This window comes from Ranitomeya variabilis, chromosome 3, assembly GCF_051348905.1.
Source record: "Ranitomeya variabilis isolate aRanVar5 chromosome 3, aRanVar5.hap1, whole genome shotgun sequence".
NCBI lineage: Eukaryota > Metazoa > Chordata > Amphibia > Anura > Dendrobatidae > Ranitomeya > Ranitomeya variabilis.
Window position 1 is genome coordinate 163,767,752 of NC_135234.1, and position 14,927 is coordinate 163,782,678.

At 40.6% G+C, this 14,927-nt stretch overlaps 1 protein-coding gene across 1 annotated transcript in view; it reads left to right on the plus strand.

The window, feature by feature from the left end:
- Window positions 1-14,927, plus strand: part of LOC143815526 (amine oxidase [flavin-containing] A-like) — a 145,240-nt gene that overhangs the window by 87,714 nt on the left and 42,599 nt on the right. Inside the window, exons 4-8 of the mRNA XM_077294812.1 lie at window positions 1,036-1,140; window positions 2,915-3,006; window positions 5,691-5,832; window positions 11,094-11,243; window positions 13,570-13,729. Of these exons, the coding sequence (XP_077150927.1) occupies window positions 1,036-1,140; window positions 2,915-3,006; window positions 5,691-5,832; window positions 11,094-11,243; window positions 13,570-13,729 (649 nt within the window). The remainder of the gene's footprint in view (window positions 1-1,035; window positions 1,141-2,914; window positions 3,007-5,690; window positions 5,833-11,093; window positions 11,244-13,569; window positions 13,730-14,927) is intronic.

The window sequence follows — 14,927 nt, forward strand, 5'->3', positions numbered from 1 at the left end:
TGTCAATAATAGTGAGACAGTGTGACGATCATAAGGCACGTTACAAGTTTAAATTACAACATCCTGCTTACCCATTGTTCCCTGTATTTGGACCACGTATCCGTATCTACAATCTCTGGGTGGTCCAAATAGGACTCCAAAATTGCTAACTGTGTGTAAGTGTATTGAGAAGAGTTGATGCTGCTTTAAAGATGAAGGGTGGTCTGTAAAATATTGATTTGATTCAGATTTCTCTTTTGTTCATTCACTTTGCATTTTGTTAATTGACAAAAATAATGTATAAGAATTATATTTTTCAAAGCATTCAAACTTTGCATCAATTTTCCACATCTTCCACATCAATGGTGAAATATAGATGAAATTGAATATATTGCATATAAATTATTGCATGTTAACTAGAACGTGTACACGTGGGCATATGATGAAAAATAAAAATATGTAATAGTCATTATGAATAATTGTAAGGATGAACAAAAATAAAATGTAAAGTGTTTGAAATATGCGCTGAAAAGTAATGTGATTGAGTATGAAGATAAATCCGTATGTGAGGTATATATGAGAATGGGTGACATAAAATTATGATATGGGAAAATGTGAAAAATAAACAGACAAAAAGTGATTACCTAAGCCGAAGATACAATAGGGTGATTCAAAGATGGCAATTCCTGGATGGTAATGGTACTCTTCGTCATGGTGTGTAATAAATGAACATAGAATGTATTATTATTTTCTGCCCCAAGCCTTGATATCAAACTTATTATTTTTATTTTGTTCATTTTGTATTTTTTTGCTTACATTTTCAGGATATCTTTGTTCTGCTTTCTTACATAAGCTTAGTAGCATCCCACATTGCGTAATATATGAAGTTGTTGAGGATTTCCATTGAGTGAAATAGCAATGTACATTAAGAGTAAATAAGCCAATTACATATAGCAAAGTGTGTTACCTTGGACCCAAGGATGATTCTATATTTGCTTTATCATGAAGTGTTTTCAGTTATATGGGCCTAATAACTCCTTTTTCTGACTTTTTAAGGGAAAAACCTATGCATTTCATGGATCCTTTCCTCCAGCATGGAACCCTTTGGTCATTTTGGATTATAATAATCTATGGAGAACAATTGATGAATGGGGAAAAGAGGTAAAGATCCTGCCAAATTTATGTTTGATATAGTATATAAAGCATACAATATATGAAGTGAACATATGAATTGAAAGGGGTTTTCTAGTCACAAAGGTTTTTAAAGCATTATAAAGCCTATGAGAAATGAAGAAATTTCATAATTTATTTTTTCACTGAAAGTTAATCAAAGAAATTCCCCAAAGTTAAATATCTAACCAATTTACAGCTCAGGAACAGAGCCGACTTTTAACAGAAAATAAATTGTGAACAATTCAGTGATTTAAATATTAATAGTCTTACTATGTTAAAACGTAACCTTTACTTGAAATCCATTAAAAATTTTACGAAAAATTGAGGATTGAAAAATCAAATAAATCTATATATAGTTTGGGGATAACATAAAAATTTCCCAACTCTGTCAAAAATATCGGTAAAATAAACCTATCTCCTCTCAAAATAATATCTCAGGTTAGTAGTGTGCTCATGGATTATGCAAAGTTGTAGATGTAATGATGTCTATTTAAATACTGCACATTGCCCACTTTTGTTATGTAATAGTGATTTAAACATTGCAGCTAGAGCTAATTGAGGTTGATAATAAAGAACCCAGTGTAAACCAACTATGTATATAGCTACTAAAGCAATCTATAAAATAGAATATTTCTGTAATAATTAGGATGTTATCCCTAAACTAAATAGATTAGTGAGAGGAGAAAAAAAACTATGTTGATTACACTTTGAGCCTGACTTCACTGGAGAAGGTGTTCCTAGGAGAAGCAGTTGTGTGTTCCATTAATGCTGTGGAGGTTTTTTTGTGTGTTTTCCCCTGTTTGTCTCCTACCCTGTGTTGTCTTGTGGTAGTAGTAAGACCAGTGTCTTGCTACCCATCTTGCTAGCCAGGGCGAAGCCCAGGGTCAATCAGGGCTTACGCATGTGATGGCACATGGGGGAAGGACCCATCTAGGGAAATAGGGAGCTCAGGGTTCAGAATTAGCTAAGTGTTGATGGGTTACAATCCCTATCGTTGGGGCCTTCCTTTTCCTGGTTCCCCGTCTCCCTGTGCGCTGCTCGCCGAGCATCTTCTTGTCCTGGCTGACATCAATGCAACCCAAGGGTTTAAATCATCAATTGTCCTTTACATCATTTATTGATACCTAATATTGATTGAGGTAGAGTTTCTCTTTATCTGTAATCATAGTAAAATAATTCTGTTCATGGCTAACATAAGTGTTTATGGCTAGAAAAAGGACATAAATGGCTAAAATGTTGCTTTTTTATCCTGTATATACTGTGACATAATAAAAGTAACTTTTTGGAGGAAAACATCTAGTGCATTGGATTTTTTGGATGTAGATCTGTAAGCTGCAAGGGTTTACTCAAATTTTTTTTTGTTGTCAAAATAATATTGGTAAGAATAAGATTACTACCACTAACAAATATATGCATATTAAAAATACAAATACCGTAAATTAAAAGTTAGATTATAGTTTTAAGAAAAGTTTTTATTTTTTAGTTAATGATAGTTGGCTACTGACAATTTGGTAATAAAGTCTGATAAATTTACAAAGATTGTTTTGCAACTCTGTTTAAAAAATCTCCTGGACAGGGAATTGTTGTCTCCTTAATATGCACTGCTACTAATTTGTACAGCAGCACTGCAGGGTTCAGGGGCATTTGCATGCAAAACAAGCAATTAGTAATCAGATGTTAACAATATCCAGAAATATAACTCTCATCCCGCCTCTAAATGGAATGTTTTTCTAACCCATGTGATTTTTCTTTTCTTATTCAGATTCCAGTTGACGCCCCTTGGAAAGCACCACATGCAAACGAATGGGACAAGATGACAATGAAGGAGTTTATAGACAAAGTTTGTTGGACAAAGTAATATTTATGTGTTCTGTGTATTGTAAGGCAATAGTTATTTTTGAAAAATGTGTAGAACTTAGAATTTGCCATCAGTTTTCAATAAACTGGGGCTGTATTTGTGATCAATTAGAAGTTATATTTTATGGAAGCTTTGATATGCCTAGGTATTTACACCCAAAGAGGCAAACAACACAGTGTTTTACAATTCCTGCAAGAGCCTATAGTCTGCAGCGGAGATCCAGAAGTGTGGATCAGAATGTCTGATAGGTGGTGGGACAATCCACCCATTACACATTTATGACATATCCCATTGGTGTATAAAAAATGTAAAAAACGCCTTTAAATTAAGTTGATGTACACCTAAATTCTGATCTCCTACTATAATTGGATAAGCAAAACCCACTAGGACTAAGTAGGGGTAAGCAGGATCAGATTTCATAAATAAAATATAACTTTTAATATTCCAGATTAAAATATGGGTAGCCAATACCGCGCAATGACATATACAGACATTAAAGTGATAAAATGAACCAGCTCTCAATAAAAGGTTTCTTGCGTTGGAATCTGACCTCACATCCAAGTCTTGGTGATGCCAGGTCACATGACGCTGGGATCAATTTTTATAGGGTAATGAGTATTTTCCATAACAACCCTTTGTCCTATACTTAAAGGTATGATGGTTCCCACATTACCTATATATCTACCCACATGTCTCCCTTTCCATCCATTATTCCATCTGGTCAGTATCACAAAATTAAATGGCTGCTCCAGGTAAGCATTTGATCCATGTTCTGCACAGCACGCTGTAAGCATTCTGCCACATAAAGGGCTGTGATATCATTATAGCACCCCCTAATTGTCCTTTTTGAAACTTAGGAGGGTTCCTATTACCCAGGCCCCTTCGTAATATACCGTATATACTCAAGTATAAGCTGACCCGAGTAGCCGAGGTACCTAATTTTACCTAAAAAAAATGGGAAAACTTATTGACTCGAGTATACGCCAAGGGGGGAGTTGCAGCAGCTACTGGGTCCGCGAGTCTCCCCGAGAGTCTGCCCTCTCCCCGTCGGTCCGGGAGTCTTTCATGGGGGTGTTTCTTTCCAACTTCTTAAAAGCAGCAGCGGCGGAGCAGCGCCATCCTGTCAAGTATGGAGTCCCGGAGGTAGCGGCGTGTCGGTAATGTAAGGAATAGCAGTCGTGGAGGCATGCAGTAACCCTACAGCAGGTGGAGGTAGCGGGTGGTCTGTATTTTCTCTGCGCACACTTCACTTCCAGTCCCACTCATTATGGCTTATGAATACTCGTGATGTCACCGGAAGCGAAGCGTGTGGCACTGAAAATACAGGCTGCCTTATGACTACTGCTTGGGAGGTATTAGCTACCCATATTTTAATCTTGAATATTAAAAGTTATATTTTATCTATGGTACCGCTCCTACTATAATTGGTCAGTTTTAAACTTTATTATAAAATGTACGAAGAGTGCTCAAAAAGTTATCTACCTCAGGATGTTCTGTCAATGTTAGAGAGCTGATCTTTTTCGTGCATGTTGAGTTATGTGTGGACATGCAACAGACAGAGTAGAAGTTTAGTCTAATGAAAGCACTGGAAGTGACAGGATGGCAAGTGCAGTACAGTGAGGCTCTACAAAGAAAATGAGGGATTTTGAGCTTCGTTCCATGATTAATTTCCTTACAAAGGAAGGAGAAAAGTCTAAAGAAATCCATGAAAAGATGTATATGGTGATGATGCACCTTCCTATTACCAAGTAAAGTTTTGGGCAAAGCAGTTTAAATGGATAGGGAATCAATTGAAGATGATTCCTGTTCAGGGTGACTTGTTGAAGCATTTTGAGAGGAAATGCGCTATGAAGTGGAGGCCATGATTTAGGAAGATACTTGGGTCAAAGTCAGTACTAAACATGTCGCCAGCAGTTTAAACAATTGAACTTAGACATTCTTAGAGAAAATCCAGGAGACTTCTATTCACAAATTATTATGGGTGATGAAACATGGGTCCACCACAATGATCCTGAGACCAAACGAGAGTCCATACAATGGAAACCTAATGAGTCACCAGCTCCAAAGAAATTTTGTGTTGAAAGATCATGGCAACAGTTTTTTGGGTTACGGAAGATATTTTATTACTAAATTGTATGCCACACAAGACAACAATTACTGTAGAACACCTATGCTTCAAAAATGAAGGCAATCGGCGTGAGGCAATCAGAGAGAAATACTGAGGGAAGTTGTCGGCGGGTATATTGCTTCTTCATGACCATGCTCCAGCTCTTTCAAGCCTTGTAAATCACAAGCTGCTATCAAGGAATGAAGCTTAACAATACAACCTACAGTTCAGAACTGGATGTCAGTTATTACTTTCTTTTGCGGAACCTGAAGAAATTTCTGCATGGACAATGGTTTCCTGATGATAATGCAGTCAAATAGGCAGTGACAGGGTTCATGCAGCAGCAAGATATCGCCTTCTATTCTAAAGTCAAGTGGGATTACATTGAAAAGTAGAAAGTTCAGTTTTCCCAGAAAATGTTATTATTTTATTTTCATATTCGGGTAGATAAATTATTGAACACACTTTATATTGTTGTGTTTCTTGCCTGGACAATGGTATTTGAGCCTTAACATCTACAGATAAAGAATGTTTTATGTGTAAAATTAAACAGATTTCCATATATTTTAACAGGGCAGCTAAAAGGTTCGCACAGCTTTTTGTGAATGTGAATGTTACTTCTGAAACGCAGCACGTTTCTCTCCTATGGTTCCTCTGGTATGTGAAACTTTGTGGTGGAACAGAACGAATGTTTTCAGTGGAAAATGGAGGCCAGGTAATTTATGTTTCATTGCTCAAAGATAAAGTACTGCGATACAATTGACAGGAGAAACCATGTCATAATTAAAATCGAAGCTGGTCCTTATCTTTAAGTGGATCTAGCTTTTATAAACTCTTTCCCACCTTCATTGCCAGGGAAATCATGTCTGGCCATATAAAGGAAACACTGCATTTTTACCTTTAAAATGAAAGACAAACTATGTATTACAGGGATGGACTAGTCCAGTCTACCTGAACAGGAGCTTCTTTTTAGAGCAGCTCTCCTTGCTAGCTATCTCATCAATATTCCTGTAAGAGTATCTGTCTGCAGGTTTTTTATATTTATTCTGAGAGCAGCAAATATACAGCAAGAGAGCCTGATTGCAGGGATGTGTCTCCCTAGGCTGTATGCTGTAGTTTCAATACAATCAGTGTTTTATCAGCATTCGATTATCACTGCCTGACTAGGTCTCAAGTGCAGGGCAGTCCAGCTAATTTGTGTAACCCCGCCACCACCACTAATTGGCAGCTTGAAGACAAAGCACAGTGTACACAGAAAGTTGCCAATCAGTGGTGTGGTTGGGGTTACAGAGGGCTCAACATTGTAACAGGGTATGGTACCAGGACTCCTTAACACTTTACTTTGATTCAAAAACATTTGGGCTTTTTTGCGCACTTTAATGTTCTGTTATGTGTGTTTAGTTCTTTTTTTATTGGGATGATAGCCATTTAAAAAAACTATAAGTAAAAGTTAAGTTTTCCCTTAGCAATATTTGCTATATACCGTATTTTTCGGACTATAGGACGCACCGGACTATAAGGCGCACCCAGGTTTTAGAGGTGGAAAATAGGGGAAAAAAATATTTGAAGCAAAAAAATGTGGTAATATATTTAATAACATAAATAACATACTATTATATGTGGTGTTATTATATATAATAGTATGTTATTATGTTGGAAGCTGCGGGACCAGTGTGGTGTCTGCGAAGTACTATATGAAGATGCTGGAGGGTGAGTATAAGAATGGGGGCACAGGGCTTATATTGAAAGCACCACTCCAGCACTGCAAAATAACACTGGAGTGCTGCTTTAAAATCCCATGGGAGAACTATAACTCCCAGCATGTCCTGCAGATCCTATGACATGCTGGGAGTTATAGTTCACCAAAGGAGTGGCAGAGTGCTTTATTGTGTTTTGTAAAGACTAACCTCTTAATTGTGGCAGCCAGCCACACTGGGGTGAGGTAAAAGCATCCCATGACTGCACACACAGAGCCCTCCCTCTTGTTGCCTCTCCACAGCACAGGTAATGGAAGCCTGCAGATTGTAGTGGAGAGCCTGAAGGACCTGTGATGTCAAGAAGAGGGAAGGCTCTGTGCTGCCATGTGATGCTCCAGCCTGCCCACTCCTGACATCAGGCAGGTATGCAGCGATCTCCTGGCCCCTGCTGCTGCTGCCTCCTCCTCCCCCAGACACACAAATCTCCCCAGCAGTTGCAGGGATCAGCTGGGGAAGCCATGTGTGTCCCTGCTTAAGTGCAGCATTCATTTGCTGCTCCCGGCTCACCGCTCAGCTGATCGGTGGGCGGGGAGCCGCTAATGAATATTCACTGCCCTTAATCATCGGGACCACATGGCTTCCCCAGCTCTGATTCCGGGCAGCGGGGACATCCTGAAGTGGGATAACAGTGCGATCCCACTCACTGCTGCCCCCCTCCCCACATGCTATATCCGTACTATAAGACGCACCCACACTTTCCTCCCAAATTTGGAGGAAAAAAAGTGCGTCTTATGGTCGGAAAAATACGGTACTCTGTATAACCCTGCCCACACCGATTGGCAGCTTTATGTGTAAACTGAACGTAGGCAGAACACTGAAAATCAGTGGTGATGCGTAGTTAGGTAAAGCAGTAGATTTACTAATCATTTGGTGATAAACTCCTGTTGACAAAAATTATTTTATAAAAACTACACTAAGAGTAAGTTCACACTATGCGTCTTTTCAGCGTTTATTTTTTTTTCCTGCAGCAAAACCTAATCTCCTGGCAAGAAAGAAGCTGCAGAAAAGAGCATGTTTTTATGCATTTTTTGTGCGTTTTTTGCTGCGGTTTTGGCATGCTAGATTTGTCTCTTGTGCATGCTGAGATTAGTGTTGGAAAAAAAAAGTCCTATTCCATAGAATCAGGTTTTGGCACAAAAATGACAGCAAAACCTGATACCTGCGTTTTTGGTGCATTTTTTCACCACCCATTCTAGTCATAGATGAAAAACGCTGAAAGAAGTGACATGCTCTATGTCTAAAAAAAACCATGCAAAACACAAAATACTGATGACAAAAAAAAACAGTGTGTGTATGAGATTTCTGAAATCTCATAGGCTTTGCTTGTTTTGTATAAAGCAACTTAAAATTAGCATAAAAAAGTATAAATAATCCAGAACAAAACGCCCAGTGTGAACTTAGCCTAAGTTGTCCAGTGATATATCACTAGAATTCAGATCTCTGTTTCTACATTATTCTGCGTTCAGATTGCGTAGCAAAAACTTGTAACATGTTCTGTTTAAGTGTAGTGGGTGGAATAATGCCTCCTTTGAGTTACTAAAGGAAATATGTCAGCAGATTTTTGCTACCTCATCTGCTAGCAGCATAATTTAGTAAAAGAAACCCTGATTCCAGCAATGTAGCACTTAGTTTACTTGGTGCAGCTTGTGACAAAATCAGAGTTCTTAAGCAGTGCTCAGAAAGCTAACCCTGCCTACACCACTGAACCACAGCTTTTTGTGCTCATTGTATAGTGACAGTGAGCTGCTTATCAGGGGAAGACGCGTGGATGGACCACTTCGCCCTTGGAAGCCAGTCTGGGTAGTGATTATCTCCTTTATGATAAATCCTTTATTGTCTGGAAACAAAAGCACACAGCCTAATACGTAACACATCCCTGAAGTCCGTGTCTCAGCTGGTAGATGATGCTGTACTCCGCTTACATATCAAAAACCTGTTGACAGATTCCCATTAACATTCTTGTCACCTCTCGCCATCTGTTGATGGATAGTTGATATATATCTGACTTCAGGCACTTGCCAGGAGATCGTTAGCTTGCATAGTGCAACCGTTTCCTTCTCTTGAACCTTAATTTGCCCTCCTGTTGGCGCAGGCTTCAGCATTCTGCTTGCATAGTAGAAATCTAAAGGAGGGCAAGTTAGCGTGCAAAAGCGAGGTGACCTCTATACTGTGCAGGCACGCAGTTGTGGATTTTTCAAGATTAAGGCAATGGATTGACGATATAAAAATACCTATATAGAGATACCTTCACCGGTCTACATGTGCATATTATGGGTTTAGGGGGGCAAATTAACTGACAGATTATTATTATTATTTATTAATATAGCGCCATTTATTCCATGGCACTTTCCATGTGAGGAGGGGTATACATAATAAAAATCAAGTACAATAATTTTAATCAATACAAATCACGACTGGTACATAAGGAGAGAGGACCCTGCACACGAGTTGGGTGAGGATACAGTAGGCGAGGGTAGAGCTGGTCGTGGAGCGGTTTGGTCGATCGGTGGTTACTGCAGGTTGTAGGCTTGTCCCTTTAATGAGCTGAAGGCAAAATGTTTTTGCTAAAAAAGGCCTCCATACTGGTAATTATTCAGAGCATCTCCCTCCATGTGAACCTCTTACTTAGATCCAAAAACATTAAGAAGTACCGTATGTTATTAATAGTGTTAGACATGCAGTAAGCTTCAACCGTTGGTATTTGCCAGCTGCCAGCTTAGCTTTTAAAGGTAATTTTGTGAGGAGACTGCAGGTACGTAGGATGCAGTAACGGACTGTACACAGACCAAGGGTGATTGGGGTTTATTATACAGCAGAGACTCCACGCAGGGAGAGAACGGAGGGATAATATTCCCTAATACAGCAAATGGCTAATAGGGATAACTTGAGGAACAAGGATAAGTAAAGCAGACAATTTAATTAAATATAACTTATCACTCAGACGCCAGTCATGGTCGGACTCCTGTCTGTGACTGGGGCCTCTTAGATTGTGTCGCAGTGGGAGTCTGTCACAGTCCTGAGGAAGATGGGGTAGTATCTTCTGACTTTGGCAGTGTCCTCTCGTGGTCCTGACGATGGCGGCGACTCCTCGGGATCCTGACGTGGGTCTTGGGTCCAGCAGATGAGGCGGTGAAACGGGAAACATTTTTATCCTCAGCGATGAGTTTCCCAACACTACGGAGGCCTGCAGCACTGCCCAAACACAGTTTGCAACGGGCAGCCCGGTTCGCCGTGCTGTATCGATGTGTGCCTAACTCCCATTCACAGACCTTGTCTCTCACGGCCAGTGCTGTCAGCGGGGGCGGCTGTGGCAGCGGTCTCAGCGAGGGCAGCGATGTCAGCGGGGACAGCGGTGTCTGAGCGGTACCCAGTCGGTAGTCTCTTGTCAAAGCACTTTGCTGTCCCAGGCTCTGCTCTACTCTGCCCAGTCACCTCACAGCTGATTGTACCTCACAGCCGTCTCGCGCGCTCGACGTTCCCGCCCAAACTGTTTGAATCCTCACGTGCAAACGTCCTCTCAGATTGACCACGCCCCCTTCTCTCGAGTACAGGGAGCGGTCCCGCACTTTTTGCTTTCCCACCTGTAATTTAGGTGACAGCCCCGACGGTTTCGGACCTGTTACGGAGGAGACATGCCTAGTTGATTTCTTCCCCTTACATTTTCATGACCTATTGTCCGAATTAAGTTTTTATGTCAATTTTAGCATGTTGTGTTTTTAAATATTTTGTTAGTTTAACAAAAATAATCTGGAATATTGCAGTTCATTGAGGATAACGAGAGACTGACATTTCCTGCCGAGATCACTGCTCAGCGATCATCTTCATTACATACAGGATTTGAGTAAAAAATACCACCCCTGTTCTAAGTTTTTTTCACAGATAATACAGCGTCCTGCCTCTAACTGCACCATTGCCCATTGAAAACAATGAGTTATTTTTTTACTTTAGGGTTGCCAATTGTCCAGAAATTCCTGGAAGGTCAATCAAAATGAGACACTTATTTCATCCTGTATATAAAAAAAAATGATATGCCAATGATTTCTTTGATACAGATTATTATAATTGTAATTATTTGTTACTGAAGTATTATGGGCAGTATGGTTTTGGTTTCTTTGCTATGACTTTTTATGTGAAACAGTTCAAATTGGTGGAAATTATATGCAAGAAGAGCAATTTTTATCTTGGTCTATGTTTCTGTTATTTTGTCTTTTTTTATTAGGAGAGGAAGTTTGTCGGAGGTGCTGGGCAGGTTAGTGAGAAGCTAATGGAGCTTCTGAAGGATCGAGTTAAATTACAGAGCCCAGTGGTCAGGCTTGATCAGACTGGGGAAACTGTCATTGTGGAAACCTTAAGCCATGAAGTCTATCATGTAAGTAAATAGTTTTTTCTAGTTTAGTGATTTACAAGATCTAGTTTCTATTAGTAGATAACTCAATCTCTTAATAAAGTTGACCCCATTGTGACCATTGCTATCACTGCTATTCTCCTCTCTGAATACTTGCCTAAAAGTTTGTAAAATAGATTTATTTTCACTATTGATTACTTCATATCGCTTTCTAATATAATTAACACTTCAAGTCATCATTTTTCAAGCTTTCCCTGATTTTAGGCATTAAACAGGCATGATTATCCAAACATATGTCCCACATCATCAGGTAGAGGGCAGGAAGACATCCAGCAAATGCAATGGGAAAGACTATTTATAAGGCTCTTAGTATGACTAATGCAGACTTTGTCGGCAGTGACTTAGGCTACTTTCACATCAGCGATTGAAATCTCCACTTCAGCAGCCTCCCATCTCCTCACCTCAGCAGCCTCCCATCTCCACACCTCAGCAGCCTCCCCTCTACTCACCTGAGCAGTCTCCCATCTCCTCACCTCAGCAGCCTCCCCTCTAATCACCTCAGCAGCCTCCCATCTCCTCACTTCAGCAACCTCCCATCTCCTCACCTCAGCAGCCTCCCATCTCCTCACCTCAGCAGCCTCCCATCTCTTCACCTCAGCAGCCTCCCATCTCCTCACCTTATCAGTCTCCCATCTCCTCATCTCAGCAGCCTCCCCTCTCCTCACCTCAGCAGCCTCCCATCTCCTCACTTCAGCAGCCTCCTATCTCCTCACCTCAGCAGCCTCCCCTCAGTAACCTCCCATCGCCTTACTTCAGCAGCCCCCCCTCTCCTCACTCACCTCACTCCCCTCTGCAGCCTCCTCCGAGTCCTCACACACTGCCCGGCTCCTCTGCCTGTTTGTTGCCGACTTCAGTATCTCCTGTCTCCCACAAACGTGACATGCTGCTTTGCTCCGGAATGAAGAAGAGCACACAGCGTGTCACATAACCGGCGTCAGGACCGTGATGCACTTGGGCCTGCTGCTGCTTAAAGGTACAGCACAGATTTCTGGTGCTGGATGCATCTACAGCGTTGTTATGTGTCTGGCTTGCAGCAGCCATGAACTATTGCACCTGGGGCCCGACCAGCTGTAGAAAGGGAGGAGGGCCTGGGCTGCCAGCGCATCAGAGCCCCCCTTTTTGCTACTGTTCATCGGGCCCAATACAGTAGTAAGGGCAGTAATGCCCTGATGGTGGCCCTGCCCGCAGCAGCTGGAAGACTGAGGTGGGTGAGCGGGCCAACCCTGAACTAAAAAAAAAAACAACAAAAAAAAAACCTTGCTCTGGTGCCACCCCCTCACGTCCTGGCGCCCTGGGTATGTGCCGTTGAGTGCCTAGTTACAAATACGGCCCTGTTTGTAGGCATATTATATTTGTCTTTATCTTTTCTCTCTTAATTTTTTAATAGTTACTAATAATGTTTTTACAGTCCTCCTTATTACGGTTGCTGGATGTCTTCCTGCCTTCTAACTGAGCATTTTAATTCGGAAGCCGGCCCTTGGTCTTCGTCCGAGCACCACACACTTATTAGATTGAGCAATACCTGGGCAGGGTGAGCTGGTGTGCTATTTTTTCGTTGCCTTTGTTTACTTAAAGTGGTGTTCCCATCTCCAAGATCCCATCCCAATATGAAGTAGGTGTAATAATAATATTAGCAAATACCTTCAATTAGAAATGTAGTATAGTTCTTCTGATTTGCTATGTCTTTTTCCTCATGTGCTGGCATTGCAGGACCTTAGGTATCCATGGTTATGACCACTAGCAACTAGCTAAATAACTGTCAGTATATCAGTGGTCTTAAGCATGGATACCTAAGGTCCTGCAATGCCTACACAGGAAGATAGAAGCATAGCGAATTAGAAGAACTATACTACATTTCTAATTGGAGGTTTGTATTATTACACCTACTATATATTGAGATAGGATCTTGGAGATCGGAATACCCTTTTAAGTCCCCCATACAATTTAACTCTTTTGCCCAATTCTCCCATACACAGGAGTGTTCGCACTGCGGAGTGCTCCTGTCTTCTTTATGAACCGTTGCCAGACTTCTCTGAAGGTGACCTACCTCTTGAAGAGCATAAAAATAGTCGTCTGAAATAGGACATACTGGGGATTCAGCAGCCGTTAGTCTAATGTATATGGGGGTCTTTAGTTCAGAGAGGCTTGTTACAGAGTGCCATGTTACACAGCTCGCTGTGAGCTGTATGCCGCAGTGACACAAATCTCATTGATAATTGCACTGCTGTCCGCTAGTAATGGCAGAAATTGTATGAGTAATAGCGATCAATGTACTGGTTCTATTTTTCAGGCACGGTATGTTATAAGTGCTATACCACCAGTTTTAACTACAAAGATTCATTTTAGTCCTGATTTGCCACCTATTAGAAATCAGTTAATTCAGAGGCTTCCAATGGGATCCGTAATAAAGACCATGATGTATTACAAAGAAGCATTTTGGAGAAAACTAGGTAAACACATATTATAATTATTATACCAATATTTGTATCACTGTATACGATTCTGTACAATAGGAGCTCTCTGAAAGTATATATTGATCATTATTAATATGAATATTTATTAGGCATGATGGTAATCATGCTCCTCCAGTAAAATTTAGGCTGCCATAAGCAAAGCCAAGGTGTGTCTATTGATTTACTGTTTTGTCCATTATGTTTTGTACGGACTCACTGCTTTGTAGTGGTTGGTGTTATAGTCATTTTAATCAATTAATCTCCGTTGTTTGGGCGGGGGGGTTTATCATTCCTTTTTTTACCCCTTAATATATGTTGATGTGTATCTTGGCTCCCTGTAGGAGGGATTAGTACAAGATATGTACAGTAGGTCTAGGATGGCGCCTGTAGGTGATTGGGTAAATGTCTAGTGGTCTACGCAACCCTGTGACATAGATGGGTCTCCCATAATAAGAGTGCACCAATAACAGCCAGGATAGAGCTATTCCATGGCTATAAAACCCGAGAGTAAGCAACAGAGCCCATACAGCCATGGCTGTCACTTTATTGGCCAAAAAGACAAGAGACTATGCAGCTACATGATACGGGGGAAATATAGGGCTGACAAACTGCGGCTTTTGGACCACAAGACTAGGACATTATACGAGAGACTTGTGATTCAGTTCACGTTTTCTGGACTATTGTCCAGCTGCTTAGAAATTGCTGAATGGATTGAAAAAGATTGATAAAATTCAAATCAATGCATTACAGCACAGCTGTGCTGTCCATCCAAATACCATGTGTTGATTTTTAGAATGTTTTTCAATAAATTCTGCAATTTCTAAGAAGCTGAATTTTTTCTGCATCTTATCTACATTTGGTCTTACGGATTTCGTGCTTCTACACGCCTAAAGCCAAGGTGAGCTGTTTTTTCTTATTTTTTATTCTGGACTATTGCTTTATGTATTTTGAAGCGTTTCCTGTTTTGTTTCGATCTTCAAAAATAATAAACCCGATTTGTGGCTGTTACCATTATAGTGGTTGTCTGATTTCATAGAAAAATGGTCCGCAGGCTGTGTCTGTTTCACAGTAACTGTGCTCGCTAGCGCTGTCTATCCACTGCCTCCTCTGATCTTTGCTTATAGGGATACAGTATTCTGGTCCCATCTCCAGCATGTGACCTCTGCAGCCAATAACTGAGCTCAGCTACCTTGTA